General features: G+C 38.7%; 1 protein-coding gene across 1 annotated transcript in view; it reads right to left on the bottom strand.

Moving 5' to 3' along the window:
• Positions 1–6,909: 6,909 nt before the first annotated feature.
• The window catches only part of LOC142599310 (rapamycin-insensitive companion of mTOR-like), a 54,134-nt gene continuing 34,712 nt past the window's right edge, over positions 6,910–26,331 (bottom strand). Inside the window, exons 10-21 of the mRNA XM_075739181.1 lie at positions 24,292–24,374; positions 23,503–23,590; positions 22,377–22,467; positions 22,176–22,242; positions 21,987–22,067; positions 17,171–17,271; positions 14,489–14,651; positions 13,990–14,091; positions 11,391–11,437; positions 8,929–9,064; positions 8,120–8,319; positions 6,910–7,108 (exon numbers count right to left, since the gene is read on the bottom strand). Of these exons, the coding sequence (XP_075595296.1) occupies positions 6,910–7,108; positions 8,120–8,319; positions 8,929–9,064; positions 11,391–11,437; positions 13,990–14,091; positions 14,489–14,651; positions 17,171–17,271; positions 21,987–22,067; positions 22,176–22,242; positions 22,377–22,467; positions 23,503–23,590; positions 24,292–24,374 (1,358 nt within the window). The remainder of the gene's footprint in view (positions 7,109–8,119; positions 8,320–8,928; positions 9,065–11,390; positions 11,438–13,989; positions 14,092–14,488; positions 14,652–17,170; positions 17,272–21,986; positions 22,068–22,175; positions 22,243–22,376; positions 22,468–23,502; positions 23,591–24,291; positions 24,375–26,331) is intronic.

Below are 26,331 nucleotides of genomic sequence, written 5' to 3'. Positions count from 1 at the left end.
TTGAGTTTGCCTAAATGATCTCTAACCCTATCCTCTTCCACCGCTTGAAGGTCTTCCTTTCTCCAGACTTTCTCTCCTACCTCCAGGGTCTCAGATTCCTGAGGGCTGTCCTTAGCAGTAAAGACTGAAGCAAAGAAGGCATTCAGTGACTCCACCTTCTCTGTATCTTCTGTCACCAAGGCACCCACCTCATTCAGCAGCAGGCCCACATTTTCCCTAGTCTTCCTTTTGCTGCTGATGTACTTGAAGAAGCCCTTCTTGTTGTCCTTGACATCCCTTGCCAGATTTAATTCCAAGTGGGCCTTAGCCTTCCTTGTTGCATCCCTACATTCTCTGACTACATCCCTATATTCCTCCCAAGTGGCCAGTCCCTTCTTCCACATTCGGTAAACTTCCTTCTTCCTTTTGGGTTTTTTCCAGAAGCTCCTTGCTCATCCATGCAGCTCTCCTGCCTCCTTTGCTTGATTTCCTACTCTTCGGGATACACCGATCTTGAGCTAGGAAGAAGCGGTGCTTGAATATTGACCAGATCTCTTGGACTCCTCCTACCTTCTAGAGCCCTAACCCATGGGATTCTCCCAAGCAGGTCTTTGAAAAGGCCAAAGTTCCCTCTCCTGAAGTCCAGGGTTGTAATCCTACTTATTGCCCTGCTCCTTCCATGAAGGATCCTGAATTCCACCATCTCATGGTCACTGCAGCCAAGGCTGCCCCCAACCTTCACATCCCCAACCAGTCCTTCTTTGTTTGTTAGTACCAGGTCCAGCAGCACCCCTCTCCTCGTGGGCTCCTCCACCACCTGTGTCAAAAAGTTGTCATCAATGCTCTGCAGGAACCTCCTGGACTGCGCATGCCTAGCTGTGTTGCCTTTCCAGCAAATATCAGGGTGGTGGAAGTCCCCCATGACAACCAGGGCCTGTGATTGTGAGGCTACTCCCAGCTGTCTGTAGAAGGCCTCATCGACTTCCTCTTCATGATCAGGTGGCCTGTAGTAAACACCCACAACAGTGTCACCCATATTAGCCTGCCCCTTAATCCTTACCCATAAGCTCTGGACTCGCTCTTCATCTGCCCCTAGGCGGAGGTCGATACATTCGAGTTGCTCTCTCACATAAAGAGCAACTCCACCACCTCGCCTTGCTGGCCTGTCTTTCCTAAAAAGTACATAGCCATCCATGACACCATTCCAGTCATGCGAGCTATCCCACCATGTCTCTGTAATTGCAACAAGTTCACGGCTCTGTGACTGCACACAGATCTCTAGTTCTTCCTGTTTATTCCCCGTGCTGCGTGCATTGGTGTACAGGCATTTCAGAGAGGTAATCGAGCATGGAGGTTTCCCTCGAGGGGTGCAAGAGGGTCCACCATAGCCACACACACCCTTGAGGTGGCTGGTCTTCTGCTTCTCATCTTGGGAGGCAGCTAAGGAACATTTGTTGCTGCTCTGGTTAGCCTGGCTTGTTTCCCAGTTGGATGCGATGGCATGAGCATTGCCACTTTGGACCCCACCCCCCAAGTCCTTTAGTTTAAATCCTGCCTCACCAAGTTGGCCAGCCTGCTGCCAAAGATTCCCTTTCCTCTTCTAGACAGGTGGATCCCATCCCTCTCTAACAGGCTATAGTCATCAAAGACTATCCTGTTGTCATAAAAGCCAAAACCCTCGCAACGGCACCAGTCACGTAGTCAGGAGTTGATATGCATTATAAGGTGGTAGTCAGTGGTAGGCAGCTGAGAAGACATATCCTAATAATTTCTATTCTTTTACATTTCAAGAGACTTGCAAAAATAGACAGTTACTTCATCTCTGCTGTTTCCCTAGACAGTGTTTCTAGATCCATGCATCAGTGAGAGACTGGGAAATAGAAACATTAGAACTCAGTAGCCATAGTCTACTAATATAGGCTGAAACCTTAAAACATCACGGATGTGAGAAGGTATGCGAGCTCCAAGTTTTGAGTTCTTAAGTTTCTGAGTCTGTATAATGTCTCTTAGCTTTCTCCAGGGAGTTCTATCTCGACATCTGTCAAGGTTTGGCATTAAATACTCGTGGTAATGCCAGTGAGGCCTATTAAAATTCAGACCATTATATCTAATTCTTTTCACAGAAAGCACTCACTTCCCCCCTGGTGGGATGAGGTGGGGGAGAATTGGAAGGGTAAAGGTGAGAAAACTTGTGGGTTGAGATAAGGACAGTTTAATAATTAAAAAGAAATTAAAAACAAGAGAAAGAAAAAAGAAAAAAAACCACACACACAAAAGACAAAGAGAGAAGAAAATAAAACCCAAGAAAAACAAGCAATGCCAAAGAAAACCACCAACCAACCAATGCCTAAGCCAGTTCCCAAGCAGCACCCTCCCCCCCCCCCCCCCCCAGTTTTATTGCTGAACATGACATCATATGGTCTGGAATATCACTCTGGTCAGTTCAGGTCAGCTGTCCCAGCTGTGTCGCCTCCCAACTTTTTGTGGACCCCCAACCTACTCACTGGCAGGGCAGTATGATGAGCTGAAAAGACCTTGATGCTGTGTGAGCACTGCTCAGCAGTAGCTGACACATTAGTGTGTTATCAACACTATTTTCAGCACAGAACCAAAACATAGCCCCATACAAGCTACTATGAAGAAATTTAACTCTATCCCAACCAAAACCCGTACAGGGCTCTACAAGCTTTCTTAATTTCCAAGGTGCTGGAGAGTGACGTCTATCCTATTCACATCTGAAGTACAGGAAGTGTTTACTACACATTGTTCATTAAGGTGAACCACAAGTAGGTGGAAGTTGCATTTTTAGTTATCATCACTAACGGCAGCAGTAGCTCTCAACTGTTTTCTGGTTTTGTATATGCTTGGGACAGTATGTTCAGACAGTATCTGCACCTCACTTCAAGCCAGTCTGCTTACAGCTAGTGATACCTGCATCAGAGTTGAATATATTCTGTTTTGTTTCTTCCTCCTCACTCTCCTACAAAAAAGGTAAAAGTAGGTCTTTATAGAACATTTGGAAGATGATCAACTTGTTCCTACTTACATAAAGCTTCTGGTGCAAGTACTGGATGTTTGAAAATGTTTGGAGGAATCTCCCTCAAAACAGAATTTAAGTCCTCATACCTTAGATATCAGGATCAATAAATCTTTCCCAAAATCTAAAATACAAACACTAATTCATAATAAAATGCCTAAAATTATCTGTGGAACTGTATACCTCATTGAGAAGACTGTGACAGCATGCTTGGACTTTTTTCTAATTGTTAACTAGCTGCATTTGGAAGAAACTGAAATGCTGGAGTGCTCTTCCCCCATGTACAGCCTCTCTTTAGCTGTATTTAGCTAAATAGCTGGGAGGTGGTGGAGGGGGCCAGTACCCATTGACACAAACTCTCAATAGAAACACCTAAATGAAGTTCTGCTGTCTAAACTGCTCTTAACCGGTAGTGATATAACAGGAGCTTAGAAGACTAATAAAGACACAGGCATGTGCCCTCACAACATACGGATTTTTATTTCCTTGCTCAGACTGGGCATAAAATACCTTTGGAGAAAGGATATTAAAGTCATCACTTCTTTGAAAGATTATTTAAAAGTCAGTCAGTAGGCAGTCTTACCCTTTTCTTTCAACAAGTCATTCCTTCAACCCCAACTATATTACTTTCAGATTCCTCTCTCTACCTATAAAAGTCATCACATCTCTGGTAGTCTCAGAGAAATATCCTTGATTTCTTTCTTTCCCTCTCCTCTAAATACAACAAGATATTTAAAGCTAGTGTCTACCTTATTCCCTCTTGTATCCACTCTAGAGCATACTCTGCTTTGTCCAGGTGATAGAGTAATAGTTCTCCCTGAAGCACTGAAAATTCTTTCCTAGTTAGATTTCAATTGTCATTTTCCTGACATTAATGCTTGCTTGTCTACTATATTACACCTGATTAATTTCACTTTTCTTAAAGGTTCAAGAGCTTCCTTTCCTAAGTGAGCTCACTCACCTTCTTTGATTCAGAAGTACAAATCCCAATGCCTATTTCTAAACCATCCCCTTGTTCCAGGAGCTATAGCTTCTACTCAGTTGCACCACAGTAATTTCAATCATTATCAAAACTGTATCTATCACTGGAAGGTTAACCTACTTATTACTAATAGAAATACACATTTCTGTTTGTGAAAACAATGCCTTCACCATTGATTTAGGATGTCCACTGACCTAGACAGTAATGTTATATTTGGTTTTGTGGTGGGTTGACCCTGGCTGAGGGCCAGGTGCCCACCAGAGCCGCTCTATCACTCCCCTCTTTCATTAAACAGGGGAGAAAAAGTACAATGAAAAAAAAACTTACGGGTCGAGATAAGGACAGGGAGAGATCATTCTCTAATTATCATCACGAGCAAAACAGACCGAACTTAGAGAGGGAATTCATCTTATTTATTACTAAGCAAAACAGAGTAGAGGAATGAGAAATAAAACCAAATCTTAAAAACACCTCCCCCCACCCCTCCCATCTTCCCGGGCCCAACTTCACTCCCGGCTTCAACCTCCGCCCCCCCCAGCGGCACAGGGGGACGGGGAGTGGGGGTTAAGGTCAGTTCATCACACGGTGTTTCTGCCGCTTCTTCATCCTCAGGGGGAGGACTCCTCTCATCATTCCCCTGCTCCAGCATGGAGTCCCTCTCACGGGAGACAGTCCTTCACGGCCTTCTCCAACGTGAGTCTCCTCCACGGGGTGCAGACCTTCAGGAGCAAACTGCTCCAGCGTGGGTCCCCCACGGGGTCACAAGTCCTGTCAGCAAACCTGCTCTGGCGTGGGCTCCTCTCTCCACGGATCCACAGGTCCTGCCAGGAGCTTGCTCCAGCGCGGGCTTCCCACGGGGCCACAGCCTCCTTCAGGTGTCTCCACCTGCTCCGGCGTGGGGTCCTCCACGGGCTGCAGGTGGAATCTCTACACCCCCTCATCCTCCCTCCATGGGCTGCAGGGGAACAGCCTGCTTCACCATGGTCTTCACCACGGGCTGCAGGGGGATCTTGCTCCGGCACCTGGAGCACCTCCTCCCCCTCCTTCTTCACTGACCTTGGTGTCTGCAGATGTTCTTACATCTTCTCACTCCTCTCTCTCTGGCTGCAAAAGCTCTCTCTAACTGTTTTTTGTCTTTCTTAAATATGTTATCACAGAGGCGCTGATTGGCTTGGCCTTGGCCAGCGGCGGGTCCGTCTTGGAGCCGGCTGGCATTGGCTCTATCAGACACAGGGGAAGCTTCTAGTAGCTTCTCACAGAAGCCACCCCTGTAGCCCCCCCGCTACCAAAACCTTGCCACGCAAAACCAACACATTCCACCCCTCGCCTCTGTGAATCACATATTTAAGAATTACCTTTAAAATATACATTCAACACAAAACTTCACAAACACTAATCACATCAACAAAGAAAAAGAAAAAGAATTCCCCACACCAAAATCAAAACAACACTATCACAACACCAAACAAGAGTGGACAATCTACACACAAAATCTACCTCTAGTCCCTTCACCACTATATCACTCTCAAGTTACGTTCAGTCAATGTTTTGCCCGTTACCTCTTCCAATTACTATCCTTATCTCGATTTTCTCGTGCCCCACGTTGGGCGCCAAAAAAAGACTGTGGTGGGTTGACCCTGGCTGAGGGCCAGGTGCCCACCAGAGCCGCTCTATCACTCCCCTCTTTCATTAAACAGGGGAGAAAAAGTACAATGAAAAAAAAACTTACGGGTCGAGATAAGGACAGGGAGAGATCATTCTCTAATTATCATCACGAGCAAAACAGACCGAACTTAGAGAGGGAATTCATCTTATTTATTACTAAGCAAAACAGAGTAGAGGAATGAGAAATAAAACCAAATCTTAAAAACACCTCCCCCCACCCCTCCCATCTTCCCGGGCCCAACTTCACTCCCGGCTTCAACCTCCGCCCCCCCCAGCGGCACAGGGGGACGGGGAGTGGGGGTTAAGGTCAGTTCATCACACGGTGTTTCTGCCGCTTCTTCATCCTCAGGGGGAGGACTCCTCTCATCATTCCCCTGCTCCAGCATGGAGTCCCTCTCACGGGAGACAGTCCTTCACGGCCTTCTCCAACGTGAGTCTCCTCCACGGGGTGCAGACCTTCAGGAGCAAACTGCTCCAGCGTGGGTCCCCCACGGGGTCACAAGTCCTGTCAGCAAACCTGCTCTGGCGTGGGCTCCTCTCTCCACGGATCCACAGGTCCTGCCAGGAGCTTGCTCCAGCGCGGGCTTCCCACGGGGCCACAGCCTCCTTCAGGTGTCTCCACCTGCTCCGGCGTGGGGTCCTCCACGGGCTGCAGGTGGAATCTCTACACCCCCTCATCCTCCCTCCATGGGCTGCAGGGGAACAGCCTGCTTCACCATGGTCTTCACCACGGGCTGCAGGGGGATCTTGCTCCGGCACCTGGAGCACCTCCTCCCCCTCCTTCTTCACTGACCTTGGTGTCTGCAGATGTTCTTACATCTTCTCACTCCTCTCTCTCTGGCTGCAAAAGCTCTCTCTAACTGTTTTTGTCTTTCTTAAATATGTTATCACAGAGGCGCTGATTGGCTTGGCCTTGGCCAGCGGCGGGTCCGTCTTGGAGCCGGCTGGCATTGGCTCTATCAGACACAGGGGAAGCTTCTAGTAGCTTCTCACAGAAGCCACCCCTGTAGCCCCCCCGCTACCAAAACCTTGCCACGCAAAACCAACACAGGTTTACACATTTAAAGACTTTAACCCCCTTCATACATGAGAGAAACATCTGTTTGAATGACTTAATTTCTTGAGCACGAATACAATACAAGGTGTGAAGTCCACAGCAAATTCAAAAGCTATACGAGTAGGAGTTTCATTTCTCTAAATACAAAAATAAAACCCTTTCTGCATATCTATTATCTTAAAAATAAAGTCACACACCTTGAATAAGAAAATAAACATCTAGTGGCAAATAACAATGGAAGATAAGTTGAATTGAACTTACATCGGTAGCTGCTGTCAGGATTTTAGAAAGAATGACTCTTGCTAACCCATCTCTGCTGTAATCCAAACTAGAAACAGTCAATTTTAACAAGTGATCCTGGTTCTTCAAAGAACAAAGATTAAGAAGACTAAAGGGGAGAGGAAAATAAAAATTAGTATTTGAACCCACTCAAACCCACTTATTTATTCAATCAATAATTTAAACTTAAATATTCTGAATTATATTTTCAGTTCTATAAATGCAGAAGAATACAAAGTAACATCTCATATGAAATGGAGTGACTTTAAACTGTTACAGCTGTTAGAGTCAAAGGGAGACCAAATAACACACTAAACTGCAAGGGGAAAAAAACCAACCCAAACCAACTTTTTTTTTATAGTTGCTATGTAACAGTTTTGTCAGTATACTTGGATTGGTGATGAGTACAAAAATAAATGTTCATAAAGCTCTGTGAACAACTCCACATTGTAAAACATTCTGCATATACAGCTTGCCATAAGGTTAGTCCCATTAACTGTCTAGATTTTATTGTAAATTGTTTTCTGTAGCCAGTAAAAAAATTGCATTCTAATAAGCCATGAAAACAATTTAAAAAAAAAAACCAAACAAACCAGGAGTACATCAAACCATCTGAATTTTCTCTTAAAATTTACTACATTTGAAAAAAAACTGGCCATTGGCCAAATTACTCCCAAAGGAAAGTAAGTTTATTTGTACTCGAACAAAATTTTGAACTCCACATCTTCACTCAAATATATTGGACTGAAGTTTAAGTACAACATGCACACACAGTATGATACCTACCAGTTTGTTGGGTATGTTGGGGTTTTTTTTTTGGTGGGTTTTTTTTTTGGTGGGGTTTGTTTTTTTTAAAAAAACATTTCAGTACAGCATCATCCTTCCTGATACTGATTTCTGTCAGATAGGTGTGGACAGGAAAAAGTAAGCTATTTTGTAATACACCCATATCTGCTCAGTAAGATGGACTAAAAAATCTCTTAAAAAAACCAACCAAAACCTCCACAACTGAGGATTTTTACTTGAAAATAAATCAAAATAATTTTAAATTTTTCAGCTTTATAAAGTTTCATAACAATTATAGTTGTAAGCACAATTCAAACAGAATAAAAATACTCACCACTGAAACACATTACATTTTTCAAGCATTTTCACTCCATGAGGGTGACAAGAGAGTGTACCAAAAAACAGAAAGTAGTGCTGGCTAAGGGTATTTAGTAACCCATTGTTTTGAAGATTATGTTCAAGTTTCATTCCTGATGAAGAGTTGAGCCAATTTACAATATCTTTAACCAATTCCTCCAGGTAACCTTGTCCATCCTAACAAAACAAAGAGTAATAGCATTTACTAGTAAAAGAACTGTGTCTCTCTCCTTTACTGAAATCCATCATTTAAAATTTCTTAAAATGTACAAACACAATATAGATACAAAATAGAAATGCTGTTTGGCAAACAATTCAGACTAAAGAAAAAGGTTCAAGGCAAATAAAAGGAATTTAGCTTGGAGACATCTTAGGACCAATTCTATTCTTTCCAACAAAAGGATTGTTCAATGACATTTTCCTCTGGCCTGAGGTATAAAAGTCTTTAGCATACAAGAAGAAAGGAGGCAGAGAAACAAAGGATATATATAGAAAAAAACCTAAAAAACCCCAACAGAAACAAAAAACCCCACCACAACCAAACCCTAAATTGCATTTAATAAAGCTGTATTTAATAAAACTCCTACTTAAACACAGTCATCTCCCCAGTGTCTTATCAGGACAATTCAAAATTTTAAGTTATATTTCTTAATTGTGCTGATCATTTTAGGTTTAACACCCAAAGTCTACAGAAATCTACTAAAATTTAGGGGTTTTTTTTCCTCTAAGTGGCATACAGCAGCACTACTCATTCTATCTCCAGTCTTGTAGCTGAAAATTTCTTACCTCTTCTGATTCAAGAAGAAATTCAGTAAACTGACAACCCACCACAGTGAGCTGCTTAGCCTTGGCATAGTCCAGATCCAGGTTGGCATACAGTTTACTGCTAGGCTTGTAAAAATATAGCAATCTCCTTACAAACCTATGGAAAGTAAAAAAAAAAAAATTGTTATTTTTCAGTAAGACAAGGACAGTCTCACATTACAAAATGATGCTGGTATAAAAGATATTTTATCACTAAATTAGCTTATTGGCAATAAATTTTCAAAAGTTATTAAAAGAGTAGCAGGTAGCAGTAATGAGTCTATCCAGACACGATTTCAGAGATGCAGCTGCACTGTTTGTTATAAAGGGTTTTCTATGCCATGACTTAAAATGAGCAAAGAAACTCAAAATCTCTATGCTCTTAGAAGCCTTAGTTTCCTTCTCATTCTCATGCTTATCATTTATTCTGCTGTAATTTATCCTGTGGTGAGTTTCAAAGACTATACTATCTAGACTTACAAAGAGCTAAAGAAGAGTCTGTCTTAATGTTTATGCGATATGACTTTTCTTTAGCTACAATAGGTAACACTATTGCGGAAAAAAAAAATGTTCTGTCAGAAAAAGGCTATATTTATTCAGCAACAGTATTTTCATTCACCTCACTTAAGTGTTTCTGAAGCATAACACAGCAATTGCAAATGCAGACTCTCACTCAGACTTTTTGAAACCATGGTGGGCAATATAGCTGGAATTTTGCATTGCAGGAATAAATCTTCAAAGAGCTTCCCCCATCAACTCTTAGTCAAAAAATAAACACATTTGTGCTTTAAAAGAACACAGAATGTTCTGCCTGAAGGTAGATATGTCAAGCATTAAGAAAGCGTAACTAAAGCATTGCCTTTAGTTAAAAAAGTGAGAGTAAGCCACTATCCCAACTCCAAACACTGGACCAATTATAAAGGAAACCTGAGGGCTTCTTTAAATTTTGTTAAATGAAGTGCATTTTATTCTGGGTTATTAGCAATAAATATATATATTAGCACATACATTTATATGTGAGTGCATATATACACATATACTTAAGTGTGTATATATGTATGTATATACACGTACAGATATATATACGCACACTGCATTAACGGTATCTCTATGAAATGATCTATATCAAAAATATCTTGAATTTCACTTTAACAGCCATAAGATCATCACAAAAACACTAACGATAAAAGAAAAAAAAAATCAACTTATGGAAGGACAAATAAATTTACTTTACACTTTAAAAAAGAAAGTGGCTGAAAATTTTTATTATCAGCATTGAAACTAGAGATTTGGGAGTTAATTAGTTATAATTAAACAAGAACAACAGCATTTTAAAGCCATTAAAGCATCTAGCCCACAATCCTGTAGAAAGGATCAACCAACTGTAGAAGTTTTATAGTAACTCAATCCTAGGTTTTCTCAATTTATTTAGAATTCAATTATTTAGGCACTGAACAATGCTTGAGTGCAACACAAAAACAGGGAAGGGGAACACTGTCCCAGGCAGGTAGGTAGGTAGAGGAGTGGATGTGAGTGTCACAGCCAGGACTGCAGATTTTCCTTTAGAGAAACAACATTATAAACCACCGGATTTGATAAATAATCCTTTACCACAAAGTATAGATTAGCAATTAACGTTTAGGGAAGGAAAAAAAAATAATCAGAACCCCACACACACAAATGCAAAATTACAACTACGATTACAATGGGACTATTAATTATGCTGAGAACACTATATAAAAGTTACCTGATTACTTTTTACTAAAAAAATTTTAAATGATGCAGTGCAAGCCTTTCAGGATACATTTTAGCTTTAGATTTTTCCTCAAATTCACGTAGAAGTAGCTTTCCATGCCTACAAATACAGAACTACTCTTCAAAGTAGTTTGTTTAATCAAATCAATTTCTGAAATGCATGTTAAAAGTGACGTCCAAGAACTAATTAGTAACACTATTATCACACATGCACAAAAGTAATAAAAGTGCCTTAATGTTAACAGACATGAAAGGAATCAGAGCTGTACTGATTCTTTTCAAATGACACATGCTTCCCTTGCCATTAATAGCAACTAGAAATAACTTCCTCTTGGGTTTTGATGAAAGCTATAACTATATAACCATAGAACTGTAGACCTATTCTGTCAAAATTTGTCAAGTGTTGACATCAAACACTAATGTATGAAATATCAAAGAGGTAATACTTTAAGGTTTAAAATGAAATAGGGCATTTGCAAAGCTGATATGATTCTTTTTTAGGGAGTAAATATATAAAGTATCTGTGCACAGAAACCACTAAAGCTAATTAGATAAGCAGCAAAAATGAAAAATTAGATATAGGTTAAGTTTTAGAAATGTGACACATCAAGGAATAGTTTATTACAACATTAAAAGCCAGGTTTTCCAAATTTCTTTTTTCAAAGGAAGTCTATGTAAGTTTTACATACCTGTGCAATTGTTCATCTTTATAGTTCCTTAGATTTACATTTGGCCACTAGAAAAAACAGCAAATATATCATTATATGAAACTTGTACATCAGTCCTTGATTAGTCACTAAAATTTACTCATTTCTATTATGGTTCTAGTCACCTTATAATTAGAAGTGTAAGTTTTCTTGCATCTAATGTTACCTATAAAATAACCCATTATTTTATTGAAAAGCCCACATTCTTGCTCCAAGAACTGTTCTATGATTTTCTAGAGAAGGACAGGGAATGTCAGGTGCACGCTATGTGTACAAGTTCATAATTCTAATGAAAATAGCAAACTATGATATGTTAACAAAAATAAACAATTGTGATCAGTTTCTTCTCTGAAAATAGCAAACAAATTTTGATATGCATAACAGGGAAATCTGGTTGTTTTGCTGTTGTTTTCACTATTAATCTGATTTATTTTAAAAATATTTTTTCTGTTATAGCTCACTTAAATATTGCTTATTAAAACAGTATTTAAACTCCTCTGTTGAAACTTTGTAAGATTTTTTTTTAAAAGTATCACACAAAGTCATAATACTCTCTTCTGGACCTATCCTTTCTTCATATTTTCCTCTGTTTTTTACAGCCATCTGTTGTTCCTATGGTTTTAGATTTATTTTTGTTGCTACTGGTGTCATCTTGGAAGGGATGGAAAAAAGTGCATCAAACATTTTTCTTTCCTACCCAAGTGATACAGTTATACATTTCTAATTGGTATATTAATATTAAGACACATAGTGCACTAGTTAATGATTAGTAAAACTGACTACACTAGTAACATTGAACCAATAGTGCCAGATTAAGTATTAAAGCTCTACTGTTAACAGAGTCTCAATTCCTCCATCCTGACCACTGCCACTTTTGCTGCTATTTTAGCAGCTTAGACAGCAAGTTGAGCAAGTAAAAAAAGGCAGTAGGGGACCATATGAGATGCAAGTAGTGAGGTGGTATGAAAGCTGATGCTCCACAGCCATGAAGTTGTGACTGAGATGGGAGGGAGGTGAGTAGCCATGTGAGATAGTGAAGTCCAAACACTGGAATCTAGACCCTGCTGATTCAGGGACTAAAGATGGACCACTCTGATACACTGGTGTTGTGCAGTTTAAGCTAAGATAACATTAACAGGAACAGAAGTGGTTAGTACTTAACTGGAAAACACAGTAACTTCTCATTCTGAAAAGACAGAAGTCCCTTATTTTGAGACATTTAGAACTGTTTGACAGGACACTAGAAAATATACTGCAGGGAAGGTCTGAGACAGCAGGGAAACTGACAGCTTGACCTAAGTTTCAGGGGACAAAAAAACCCCCACAAAAACCAACCAACAAAAAGCCCCCTGCCCTCAACCTTAGTTGTCAACTACATAAAACTTCCATTGTCAAGGTACTACACAGACTAATTAAAAAGTGAGATTCTGAAGAAGTTTCTTGATAATATCTTTAATACTGAATCAAAGATAAAAATATCTATGATTAATAATCATAGATAACTACTAGTCTAATAGCGTTAAAAGGTCTAATAGTCTATAAAAGGTCTGCAAACAGTGGAATTTGGTGGAGCAAAGCTACTGTCATATTCAGGTCTTTATACCAGACAGATTCTTGCTCTCTCAAGTTTATCAGTTCTTGAAAAAAAAGCACAGAAATATTTAGGGGGATTTTTTTTGGGGGGGTGGATGTTGTTGTTTGGGGTTTTTTTAAAATATAATCTTCATTATGTCTGTCACCATTAAACCTGGTTTGTACTTTTGACATCTTTATAACATAGTAAAGATGACAGTAAGAAAATGTTACTTGGGGGTAACAATGGAAGGATGGTTTGATGCACAGAATGACAGGAGCTATTTTGGCTCTAAGACTATACAGAGTACTCAGAAAGTTTTCTTACTCAAAGAAAGTCAGTCCTCTGCTTAAAAAAGGAGGTAGTCCCTTAAAAAGCTGTACATTAAATATATTTAAGATAATGTCCTCCCTGTCAGAGATATTTCCTGTATTTTGTGAAAACAAATTCATTTTGTAAATGAACTTGATGCTATGGGACTATTTGTATTAGTTCAAAATATACAATAAGACTACATACTACTGAAGTTTTTGTGTGTGGCTCAGTCTAAGCATCTGAAGCTTGATCTATAACCCACCTCCAGCCTTAATCTTCAGCGCATGTTATATATTTAAAAAAAAAAAAATCTGCTATGAAACTGAACAAGACAGTATCCATATGTAGTTTGGGCTGAAGTCTAAAGTATTACCAACTTTAAAGTCACTATATCTCATTCTATAAAGTCTATTTCTATACAAATAAAGTTATATCAAATTTAATACATGCTTATTAAGAAACTTGTGAATTTAACTGTAGTGTATTTTTGTATCTAGTTTAAGAGTTGTATACAAAGAGACTATATCAGCACTGATTAAACCCATGAGATCCTAATTTTCTGAAATAGAACAGATTATGGGATATAGTATGGAATTGCTATTAGAAAGTCAAAGCTCACATGTGAAATGGAGACTATTACCACTCACCTCCCCAAATTTCATAAAAATAGTATCATGTCCTCTTTATGCTCACCTTTAGTATGGTCCCTATCAGATTCCAATTCCACTCAAGGTTCTCTTTATGATTGAGAACTTGGCTGTCTCGAAGATTCATTACAAGTGCTTCTTCTGTATCCTGAAATACAGACATAAAAAACTACAGTAAGTTTCCTTGCATCATGTCTTGTCACATGATATACTTACTGTTCATGTAATAATTCTTAAAAGGGCTATGCTTCACAGTATTTTGCATTTGAAAGTAAATTGCATGGTTATAGTACTGCATTAAAAAGAGATTATAATTGGGACTAAAAAGCATTAAAAATTATTGCAGTTTCACTGCTCAATTTCTAGAAATGTAATCTAGCATCCACAAGTAGCTAGAAGACAAATTAAATGAAAAAAAAAAAAATCTACAAAGAAATCGCATAAACGGCTCTGAATTAAATAAGAGAGTGAAGCTTGGGGGATGGAATCTAAGTCTCCAAAACACAAAATCAAATTCAGTTTTGAAAAATCAATAATGGTAATACCTTTAAAATAAAGATGTCTTTCTGCACACGGTACTGATCCTTTTTTTGGTGGGTTGAGACCGCTTTCTGAATAATATGATCTAAATGGAGGCTGTAAGGTTTAGGTCCTCTTTTCTTCATCTCGTGAAAACGTTTTAAGCAGTTGAGTGCGGCACTTGCTCGTCTAATAGAAAAAAACAAACCTATAATCAGTATTTGACAAACGTTATTCAACTGAAGAGCACCACTGCTATATCTTTAGTTAAACACAGCTCAAGAAAATTCACCAACAATTCCAAAGCCAATAAAAAGAAAATAATTTTCTTTATAAAGTTTTCATACTTCCATATCCCTCAGTCTTGTACTGAAATTATACAGAAAATTATCTTTCAGAATTTCTAGTACGGAAGAATGAGCTTTATTGATAACTTTTCTTTTACTCTGCAATTAGTGGTACCTTTCAGAGTTCACAGAAGATATTACAAAGTTTAAAGTTGATAAAGTATTGTGAGATGTCACAGGAGATCAACATTCTACAGTGAAGTTGAGACAGCTAGCTTCAACTTTGACTAACAAAGTATTTCTTGTAAATCCTCTTCCCCTCCCCAGAGAGTGGCAGAAGTATCAGTAGTATATTTCCTGCTCTCTATATCTAAATGGCTCAGCAACATCATGTAAGAAATTTTCCAGGAAAAGATAGGACGTAATAGAAATGACATTTGACATCATAGGCAGAAACAGTTCATTGCAAAATAGTAGTAGCAAAAAAAAAAAAAAATTTTGCTGAACAAATAAAATAAGGAAGTCTAAAAAATGAGGAGGTAAGTCTACCTTTCTTCTCGTTAAACAGAAATTCTCATAGGGTAGGAGAGTGTTTTTTTGTATTCTCTTCAAACAAGCAAATATCTGAGAATTTGGTGGCCTACCTAAATTACATAAATTTAATCCTTAACAAGGCTTACAGTTTTTCAGAGTATGAAACAATGCAGAGTGTTGACCAAAACCAAGATCCCCAAATATAACAAATACTACATGTACAAAATCACTTTCTTCCCACAAAACCAGGACTTCTTACTACTCTATCAGGTATGTCCACAAATGCCAAAAAGCAAAAAAACTGCATGTAATCCACAAACATATCCCTTCTGCTCTTCCACCCTTCCTCTCCTCCCACAGCTTTGACCAAGTAAAATACCCTGTGAAGGAGTTTCGGATATGCTTTTTTTTGAAAAATAACTGTGTTTTCACATATCAAAATCTTCTAGTGACATGTAAGAAACCTTCAAAACTAAAAAGCAGAAGAGCATTAAGTTCCTGGGAAGCACTCTACAAGCAGCATTTATCGTTTCACAGTAGCAGTTTGAAAAGATTCTGTAATTTATCACTGACAACACAATGAAAGACAAAATAAGAAGCTATGATAAATTTATCAGAATACTGATCTGACAAACCAGATCAAGAATGGCAAGACTAATTAACAAAAATATTTCCTATAATTTACTATTGAAAAAAAAATACTCAAACAATCAAAAAAAAATCCAAAACAAACAAAAAATCCTCCCCAAAAACCAAACCAACACACTGAATTTAAATAGTCTTCTACAAAGAAATGCAAGTAAGACCACTGAGTTACAGAAACATATTTTAAAGACATGGAATCTATCAAATTATTTGATGACTTTCCTCAAGAGGTTTAAATTGTGTGAAGTACCCAGAAGATGGTATTTTATGACAGAGCACTTCAGAGGTTAAACTGCAAGATTAGTAGATGTATAGAGAAATTCTATAAAATAAGGAAAATTAAAAAAAAAAAAGCCTACAGATTTTTAAAGTTTCAAAATTCTTGTATTTCTCATTCAAGGAGGAATAGAAAGTTTCTATAAACATTTATTTCAAGTCAGATGCCTAAACATACCTAATTTGATTACCATGAGTGCCAAACAGTTCCTAATGCTGCTTAACATGCCACTGCAGAACACAGCACTAAGTTGTTTCAAATTTCTGTTCATGGTCTTATATTTAAATGGAAATGAAATGAAAAAATATCAGTGCAAACTTCAAACAAATGCACCAGAAAGTTTTAACATAATTACTACTGTTACAATGACCATTTTCTTCTGAAAGAAAAAAGGTTTGAAAAACAGCCCCATGCCAACATTACATTTTTTGCTCTTGTTCACACTAATGATGATTCACTGATTTGGTCTATTACTATTTAATTAGCTATAGATAAACACCAAAAGAAAAAAATTGGTACAGGCCTTTTTAGTTTGGAAAGCTTAATTGTATCAAAATGCTAAAAAAGAAGTGCGAAACAATGGAGAGGTCAAACACACAGAATACGTCTCAGATGGTACTTGGTCAAACAGTGCCTTAGAGTTCTAAGAAAAATTCTGTGTAAAAAATAAAATAAAATAAAATCTTACAATCTATGCAAAAGTGTTCTGAAATCTACTATCAAAACTTTCCAAATTTCTGAATTTCTAAATTGTTACTGTAAATAGATCACACTTTTGGAATCACGCGCTGGAAACTATTTCCCTAGTAAGTATCACAGAGCATTTCTATATTCTATTTATCTTTATTTAAAAGACAGCAGTGGTTTCAGCCATCAGAAAACTCATAATGTAGGTTTTCATTCAAATGCAGGGGGAAAAGGAGATGCACATATTTTTGCTTTTACGTGTAACTTAGAATTCTTACAGTCTTTTCTCTTTCACGATGTCAAAAGATGCAGCCATATTCATTAGCGTTGGTAAGCAGTGCAGGTGATGGCTATGAGAATGAGGAAGGATTGTGTTTGCCTAAACAACAACAGAAAAATAGTTAGAATAACTTATTACAACATTTTCAGCCATCTCTTTAGGATCAGCATTTGAAGAATCTACCACTTTCCACAACTTTCACTAATGCATGATAACAAAACTACTTTTTGCATAACATCAGAGCAATAATTACACATACCATTTTGAATATTTGATCTAATTAATGTGAAATACAATTGAAAATAACATAAGACAATTTTAAGACTCAGAGCATTCTCATTTGTATTTTTATATTGATGGTTTTTAAAGCTGTAAAATGCAAAAACGTGCAAAGCGTCAGATATCCTTACATCATGTGTATAAAAGTACTAAAAACCTTAAAATCAGAAATATAATTTAAGCTAGTGATGTTCATTCAATACTTTTGACTACCAATGATTCTCCACAAAAAATTATCTGATAAATAAACATAAATTCATAAGTTACTGAACATTTAATGGCTTTTATTTTGGGAAACATTTGGGGTTTAGGAAACAATTTGGGTAGTTGTGGAAATACTTTTGAAAACTAAAGAATAATGAAGATAATTTTAAGATATTGAAGTAATTTCTTTAAACAGAGTACAAATATTTGTTCATTATTTTGATAAACAGACTAGTGAATCATCTCTTTAGAAAACCAAAGAATACCTATGCTTTGCAGCATACTCAAACTCCAATTCAAAAGTATTCCAGAAACCATGAAAAATAGTATATGTTAACGCAGATTCCTCTTTTTAAACTACATAGCTGACTGAACACTCAAAAAATTCTGCCAATTATTTAAAGAAAAGAAAAGAAAAAAATCACTGAAGAGACTAAAGAACAAATTTGTTGTAGTTGTGACCCATGCTGCTTTCAAGGAAGGGCCAATCCTGCACCACTGAAATAAGTCTACAGTCTGAAGATGCAGACTATGTCTGACAACTCATATTCAAATTTGTGTAAGACAAAGTTGTATTTCATGATCTTACTGTCTCTTATAAAGCAATTCATTTGGAAAAAAAAACCACCAAACAACCCAACAAACAAACCCTCAACAAACCACAAGAAAACTGATAAAAAAGTGCTCTGCTGCATATGCTTCTTGCCATCAAGAAAGGCCATGAAAAAGAAATAACTTTTGCAAGAAAAGTAAATCATTTCACTTCACATATGATAGCTTCTCAGCAGGCTGAAAGGTAGCATTGGAGTGTATATGAAAACAATATCATCTACATAGCAAAATAATTTAGGTTAAGTTCTGCTCTTCAAGCAGGTTTCTTTGGATTGGTTGATTTTGGTCTGGACTAAGCTAAAGCAACCTGAGCAAAATAAATACAGTAGTGCTGTGATGGATGGTTATAGGCTCTTCAGGAGGGATAGACAGAGCATGTGAAGCAGGGGTGTGGCACTGTAAGGGAGGGGTAGGACTATATGGTGCTTGCAGTTGGCAACAACACAGTTGAGAGCCTCTGCGTAAGGATTAAGGAGAAAGCAAATAGAGCAGATGTTGTTGTGGGAGCCTACTATCAATCACCCAGCCAGGATGATGACACCGATGAATTATCCTACAAGGAATTAAGGGATATCTCTAGATCGGCTGCCCTTGTCCTTATGAGTGGATCTTAACTTCCTAGACATCAACTGGGAATATCATACAGTGGACACAAACAGGTCCAGGAAATTCCTGAAGCACGTTGAGAATAACTTCTTGGTGCAGGTACTAAGGGAGTCAACTAGGAAAGGTGCCCTCCTAGATTTGTTGTTTGTAAACAGAGAGGGACCCGTGGGTGAAGTGGTGATTGGTGACTGTCTTGTCACAGTGACCATGAAGTAGTTGAGTTACAAATCGTTGGTGATAGGAGAAAAACTGCCAGCAAAACTTCAACCCTGGGTATGGGGAGAACAGATTTCGGGCTGCTGAAGGAGCTAGTTAGTAAGGTCCCCTGGGAATCTGCTTTTGAAGGTATTGGGGTCCATGAATGCTGGTCACTTTTTAAGAGCCATCTCTCAAGAGCACAGGAGTAGGCAATTCCAAAGTGTCAGAAGACAAGCAAGCAAGGCAGAAGGATGGACTGGCTGAGCAGGGATCTTCTAGAACTTAGGCGGAAAAGGAAACTGTATGGACATTGGAAGCAAGGACAGGCGTCATGAGCAAACTACAGAGATGCTGTTTGTGACTGTAGGGAGAAAATTCGTGTGGCCAAAGCTTAATTAGAGTTCAAGCTGGTCAGCACTGTAAAGGATAACAAAAAGTTGAGGTTTTTTTAAATATGTTAACAGCAAAAGTAGGATCAGAGATAACATTGGTCCATTACTTCATGAGTTCGGTCACCTCACAAATAGAGACATAGACAAAGCAGAGATGTTTAATTCCTCCTTTGCATCTGCCTTTAACATTGATGATGGGCTCTGGGGGTCCCAGAGCCCTGTGTTGGAAGACCATGACTGGGGGGACGATAAACTCCCCGCCAACCCTGAACTTGTTCAAGACTTGCTGCTCCAGCTGGATGCGCATAAGTCTATGGCGCCTGATGGGATTCATCCCAGGGTACTGAAAGAGCTGGCCGATGTTATCACGGGACCTCTCTCCAATATTTTTGAATGGTCTTGGGAGTCTGGAGAGGTCCCAGGCGACTTGAAGCTGGCAAATGTTGTCCCAGTTTTCAAGAAGGGTAAGGAGGAAGCCCCTGGTAATTACAAGCCTGTCAGTCTCACTTCAGCACCTGGTAAAATTATGGAAAAGGTTATTCTGGGAGTTATTGAAAAACACTGGGGAGACAATGCAGTCATTGATCATAGCCAACATAGATTCACGAGGGGAAAGTCCTGTTTAACTAACTTAATTTCCTTTTATGACAAGATCACCCATCTAGTTGACCAATGGAAACCAGTAGATGTGGGGTTTTTGGATTTTAGAAAAGCTTTTGATACTGTCTCTCACAGTATCCTTCTGGACAAAATGTCCAGCACACAGCTAGACAAGTCCGTAATACGATGGGTGAGCAATTGGCTGATGGGTCAGGCTCAAAGAGTTATAAGTAAATGGGGTTACATCAGGCTGGCAGACAGTCACCAGTGGGGTTCCACAGGACTCAATTTTAGGGTCGGTACTCTTTAATGTTTTTATAAATGATCTGGATGCAGGAATTGAATGTACATTAAGTTTGCCAATGATACTAAATTAGGAGGAGCTGTGGACTCCCTCAAGAGTAGAGAGGCCATACAGAGATATCTGGATAGACTAGAGAGCTGGGCAATCACCATCTGTATGAAATTTAACAAGAGCAAGTGCTGGATTCTCCACCTGGGACGGGGCAATCCTGGTAATACATACAAATGGGGGTACGAGAGGCTGGAGAGCAGCCCCGCAGAAAGAGATCTGGGGGTCTGAGTTGATGGCAAGTTGAATATGAGTCAACAGTGCGTCCTGACAGCCAAAAGGGCCAACCATGTCCTGGGGTGCATCAAGCACAGCATAGCTAGCCAGTCGAGGGAGGTGATTGTACCACTCTACACTGCACTGGTGTGGCCCCACCTTGAGTACTGTGTGCAGTTTTGGGCGCCTCAATATAAGGCGGCCATCAGACTATTAGAGTGTGTCCAGAGGAGGGAGACCAAGATGGTGAAAGGCCTCAAGGGCAAGGCTTATGAGGAGCAGCTGAGGTCACTTGGCTTGTTCAGCTTGGAGAAGACCGAGGGGTGACCTCATCACAGTCTACAACTTCCTCAAGGAGGGCAGCAGAGGGGGAGGTGCTGATCTCCTCTCTCTGGTGACCAGCGATAGGACATGAGGAAACGGAGTGAAGTTGCGTCAGAGGAAGTTCAGCTTGGGCATTAGGAAAAGGTTCTTCACTGAGAGGGTGGTCGGTCACTGGAACAGGCTCCCCAGGAAAGTGGTCACGGCACCAAGCCTGTCAGAGTTCAAGGAGTATCTGGATGAAGCTCTTAGTCATATGCTTTAGTTTTAGGTAGTCCTGCGAGGAGCAAGGAGTTGGACTCGATGATCCTTATGGGTCCCTTCCAACTTGAGATAGTCTATGATGCTATGAATAAATTTACAATGTCCTCTCATCTCTAGCTGTTGAAATAAATATAAGTCCTGTCAGTGCGGAATGGTAAAGACTTTAATCTTGTTGTGATACAGCATGAAGGAAAAAAGAGAAGCTACTATAAGAGAGATTTTAAGGAAAGAGAAAAGGAATGAAGCAAGGTCCCTTCAGCTTCTCTGCAGCAGGGGCTACCAACAGCAGTGCTGAAAGAGCACTCCATCAAGTTGGAGTTGCCTGAATGAATAATATTAAGTGCCCAAGTCACATAAGGCTGAACATGAAAAAAAGTTTCATCTGCCTAGCCTGCGAAGCAGAAAGCTAAACATACTACCACAGAGCTACCATCATTTTAGGAAAAGCAAAAAGCATCAGTAGTCCTTTTCCCAAACACAGTAACCAATGAGTGAGTTTACAGGACTCCAATTTAAAAATACAACTGGTTACTGAGGATTATCCTTGGAGCAGAAACCCTAGCACTTTCAGTACATTCCAAACCGCCTTCCTATCAATTCATGCAGGTTTTCATATATGAAGTGCCATATGCTGCAATATAAAATAACCCATTACTTTGATGAAAAGTGGATGTTCCAAATTTGTAACATAAATTAAAAGCTATAATAGGAAATATCTATTTACAATGAGCTACTAACATTACTTATTCTCAGCGAAAAGTCTTACTTACCATGTGCAAAAGTTCTCCTAAAAGGATAGTTGCTCTAACAGATACATGGTCATCACTACTTGTGATCACTTCAACCAGACCCTTCAAAAGAGTTAAAAAATTATTACATTTAATGTATAACATCTTATTTTAATGTTTATAGAAAAAAAAAGTAGCAAGCATCTATTTAAACTTCAAGTCATTAGTTACCTCTAGAAGTCCATTAGTAATAAAAGCTGAAAGCACTAAAGCCAAATAATTATCCATGAGATCAGGCCTAAGGAGAAAAAAGTATGGAAATGGTTTAAAAAGCACATTTCTTATTGTATCTGCAAGAAAACAATAAATATTTTTGTCAACAACAACAGAAAACTAAAACAAGAGTTTAGACTGAGTTTGCAAAATGCTCACCTTGACCTGGCTCGATGTGGTAGTATAGTTTTAGCTTCAGCAGCTACAAAGCCATCAGAAAGTCTCCAGCAGTCCTGAAACCTGCTTGGATCTATAACAAGAAAATATGGACAATGGTAATTATAACATTGGATTTCATAGTGTTATTTTAATAGTTGTCAGTACGTAAATAATAGTTCTTACTAACTGTTATTTCAGGTTTAAAATTATAAAAAAAATTGTCAGAAGAGATCTCTAACAAGTCATCTAATCCACACTCCTGCACAAAGCAAGGCTAACTTCAAAGCTAGGACAAAGATCTCATTTAAGTATCAACCAAAATAATGAAATTTCCAATTTATAAGCACATTAAACTTGTTTAACAGAAAATATCATAAACGCCTAAAATTTTAAATCGTACATCCATATGTTGCAAAGTAGCAAGCTTGCAACAAAGAACGATTTATTTACTTCTAAGCACAGAACAAGGATTAAGCTTGATTATACAACTGCTTCACAAAGACATTTATAACTGGAGTTTGAAGAAGAGAATTGCTGGAACATTAAAAGGCTGAGACTTGCTCCTTTTGGGTTCATACTTTTGCACTGTGAGACAAAGCAGAAGATTCTCTTAGGTTTACGAAGGAGTCATTCTAAAGATAAAAGACTAACTCTGTTAAATATATAGACATGAAAACATGTACACTTGCCCTAGGAAAAGTAAAAGTCTGCTGAAGTGCAGCAGAGATAGCTAGCAGATACACAATATATAAAGATCCTTTTTCATAACTTCTGTAATATTCACCAAAAAATCTACGTTACTAATGCTTCTAACACTTCAAAGAATTCTAATTTGTAGTAACGTATTTACACAGTCTTTTGTGTAAATGCTCCACTACTGCTCTCGTATGAAAACGTACAATTGATATATAGAGTAAGGATGTCAGAAGAAAGTTAGACTTCTAATAGCTTGATCAACACTGAACAGTTGATAAAGAGTTTTAAACAGGACTTCAGAAAACCCAATGAATTCAGTGATGAAACAGTTTGACATAATTTACAATATAGAGGAAACAGTGAAGGGTTCAACTTTGTAGAAGAGTTTAATATAAAGAATTTTTATGTGAACCAGTACCAAAATGCTTACCTACACTGAGAAGTGCCTCAATAAATTCTTCTGCAACAACAGGGAGAGGAAGGCGAAATATATCATAAAGAACCTCAAGGAGACCTTGCTATGAAAAAAAAAAGGCAGAAATTTTATAGATTTACAAAAAAAAAAATGGTCTTTTTGTTCACTACAGAAATCTCAACTTCAATATTAAGAGAGTGCTAAAATTAGTGTCTTTGTTTCAGGGTTTCTTTTAGGATAACATGCTTATTTTTGTAATCTGAATGAATCTGGAGAAGAAGGGAAGAGGCTTGCTTACTTTAGAATTGTGCCTGAGTGTCACTACGAATTCTGCAGAAGCTCAGGCTACTTGGATTACAGGTTTTTTAAGAACAGTTAGTGCTGCTATCATCAGCTTCTTCATTTAGCAGGTAATTGGGAAGAAACATTTTTATCTCAGATTCAATGCTTTAAACTCATAACTGCAGCTACTACGAATTTGCTTTGACTTATGGCCAGAGTTAAAATTAATTTATGCACTTTTCACCCCTCCATTCCCTCTTCTCAGACATACCGGGCATGATTCCATTCTCATGTTATGTGTAAGGAGCTGAGACAGAAAAAGCAAGCAACTTGCTTAAGATCACACAGGAATTTTATAATGGAATTATAGACTTAGACTTGGGGGTCAAAAACTCGAGGCTAGTGGTCTCATAATTGGAATCTGCATTTAAAACAATAAACTGATAACACTGTTAACATTTTACATGTTAATTAAAACATCCAATATTATTCCTATATCAGTACTAAATAATTACCACCTACCCGTATTTCCATATTTGGTATACAGAGTACCCCAATAAGAGACTGAATCCCAGAATTTCCAGGTTTGCACAGACTGATAATACCTAGAAAACATTAAATACATAATAATATTCTATCACCAAACAAACAAAAAAAGTATTAGACACATTGTTAAATTTGATTTCCAGTTTGAGTAAAAGCACAGATAAAAATTATTAATCATAAACATTTTTCACCTTTATAATGTCATCTCCTTCCTAATCAATGTTTAGCAAATCTTTCTAATCACAAAACTTTGTTTCTTCATTAAAAACTATAGCTACTTTTACCCTTTCTACTCTGAACAGTATTCTCCAATTATCTGCAAAACCAACATTTAGATGGAGAAAATGGCAGAAAGACAAAATTGTCAATAAAGACTAAATCTTAAACCTGAAAGATATGGATCACCTTGGCAGAACTGTGAGCAGTTTCTCCATGAAAAGTTGTATCTTAAACTAACAAATTAATTAGTTACTTTTAATCTTAGGTGAATTCTAAACAGCGAGTTTAAATATACTTAAAATAACATTCTCTGTGTACCATTTTTAATCATGACGAGTGCTCATCTCCAGAATTTTCATAGAATTACAGAATAGTTTGGGTTGGAAGGGACCATTAAAGATGATCTAGTCCAACCCTCCTGCAATGAGCAGGGATATCTTCAACTACATGAAGTTGCTCAGAGCCTTATCCAACCTGACCTTGAATGTTTCCAGGGATGGAGCATTGTGAGATGCCGGACTTGTCCAGGCTTGTTGGTGCCGAATACAGGGCCGTTATGAGCCAGCAGAAGGGGCCCTGGGGGGGGGTCCAGCTTGGGCGAGAGCAGGGATTGAGCAACTTGCTTATCTTGCGCCGATAAGCACTGGACCTGAACAGGGGCAGGAGATGAGCAATTTGTTCATCTTAACAAGATGCGGAGCCTGAGCCTGACGGATCTACTCCTCAATCAACTAAGTGACGCCTGGGGTGAGGGGGAGCCTTCACAGCTTGACGTTACTTTGGTAAAACTCAACAGACCACCGCTCCCCTACACTGAACGCCTTTGTTCTCTGCCACTTCTCCCCCCCAGCCCCGATCAACTGCACAACAAGCCTTGTTAAGGGCCAATCGACACACAAGACCTGACTTAGTCCCACCTCGCCAAAAGTATAAATCTGGCATTTAGAATCCTCTTTTCTGAGGACGAGAACTCCAACTATCCGGACGGGTCGACGGGCCTGGACCTCTCTCCTCCCCAAGCAGGGACGCCTCTTTGGTAAGACTTGCGCCTCCGATTATGTCGGATGTTACCCCGGGAAAACTATCATTAACAAAAGCGCTGAACTATTAACTAGAGCTCAAAATTGTTGCAGTTAGTGCATTTATCAACGGCAATTCCGAACTTTTTATATCTGTTGCCTCAATACATTACCTATTTTTCTTTTCAACTTTGCGAAACTGTTTCAGTGAAAGTCCTTGGTGGGGCTCTGACAGGCAAACGTTGACTCTGATAAGTAGCTACACACATAACCCTTTAGACATAAACCGTTGACCAAGTCTGGGACTAAGACTGGACCTAGCCGCACCTAGGCTCCTCTCTGAGAAGGAGTTTAGAAAGCAAGGGGGTCCTTTCTGAACCTCGTGACTCAACGGGAGGGCCTCCCTCAGCCATACATCAGACTTGTACCCTTTCACACGACAGGCATCTACAACATCTCCTGGGCGACCTGTTCCAGTGTTTCACCACGCTCACTGTAAAAAATTGCATCCTCCTTTTCAACACAGTAGATTTTACTTTGCATAAAATCTGTTATAATTTGGTCCTTTTATACTACATTTTTACTCAATTAGTTTAATATTTCAATATTAATAGGACAAACCCTCAAATTGTTTATAAATGTTACAGAATACCTCCTGAAACTAATGGTTACACTGAATTTCAGCCTCAAATTACATACAATCTCTTAATTCAAAACGTGACTGCAAAAAACTTGCTTGTTTCCTTGACCATTTCTCTTCATACATCACAGAATAAAT

Source organism: Balearica regulorum, chromosome W (genome assembly GCF_011004875.1).
Source record: "Balearica regulorum gibbericeps isolate bBalReg1 chromosome W, bBalReg1.pri, whole genome shotgun sequence".
NCBI classification, from domain to species: domain Eukaryota; kingdom Metazoa; phylum Chordata; class Aves; order Gruiformes; family Gruidae; genus Balearica; species Balearica regulorum.
Note: the sequence above shows the minus strand (reverse complement) of the source record. Positions and strands in the feature narration are given on the sequence as shown.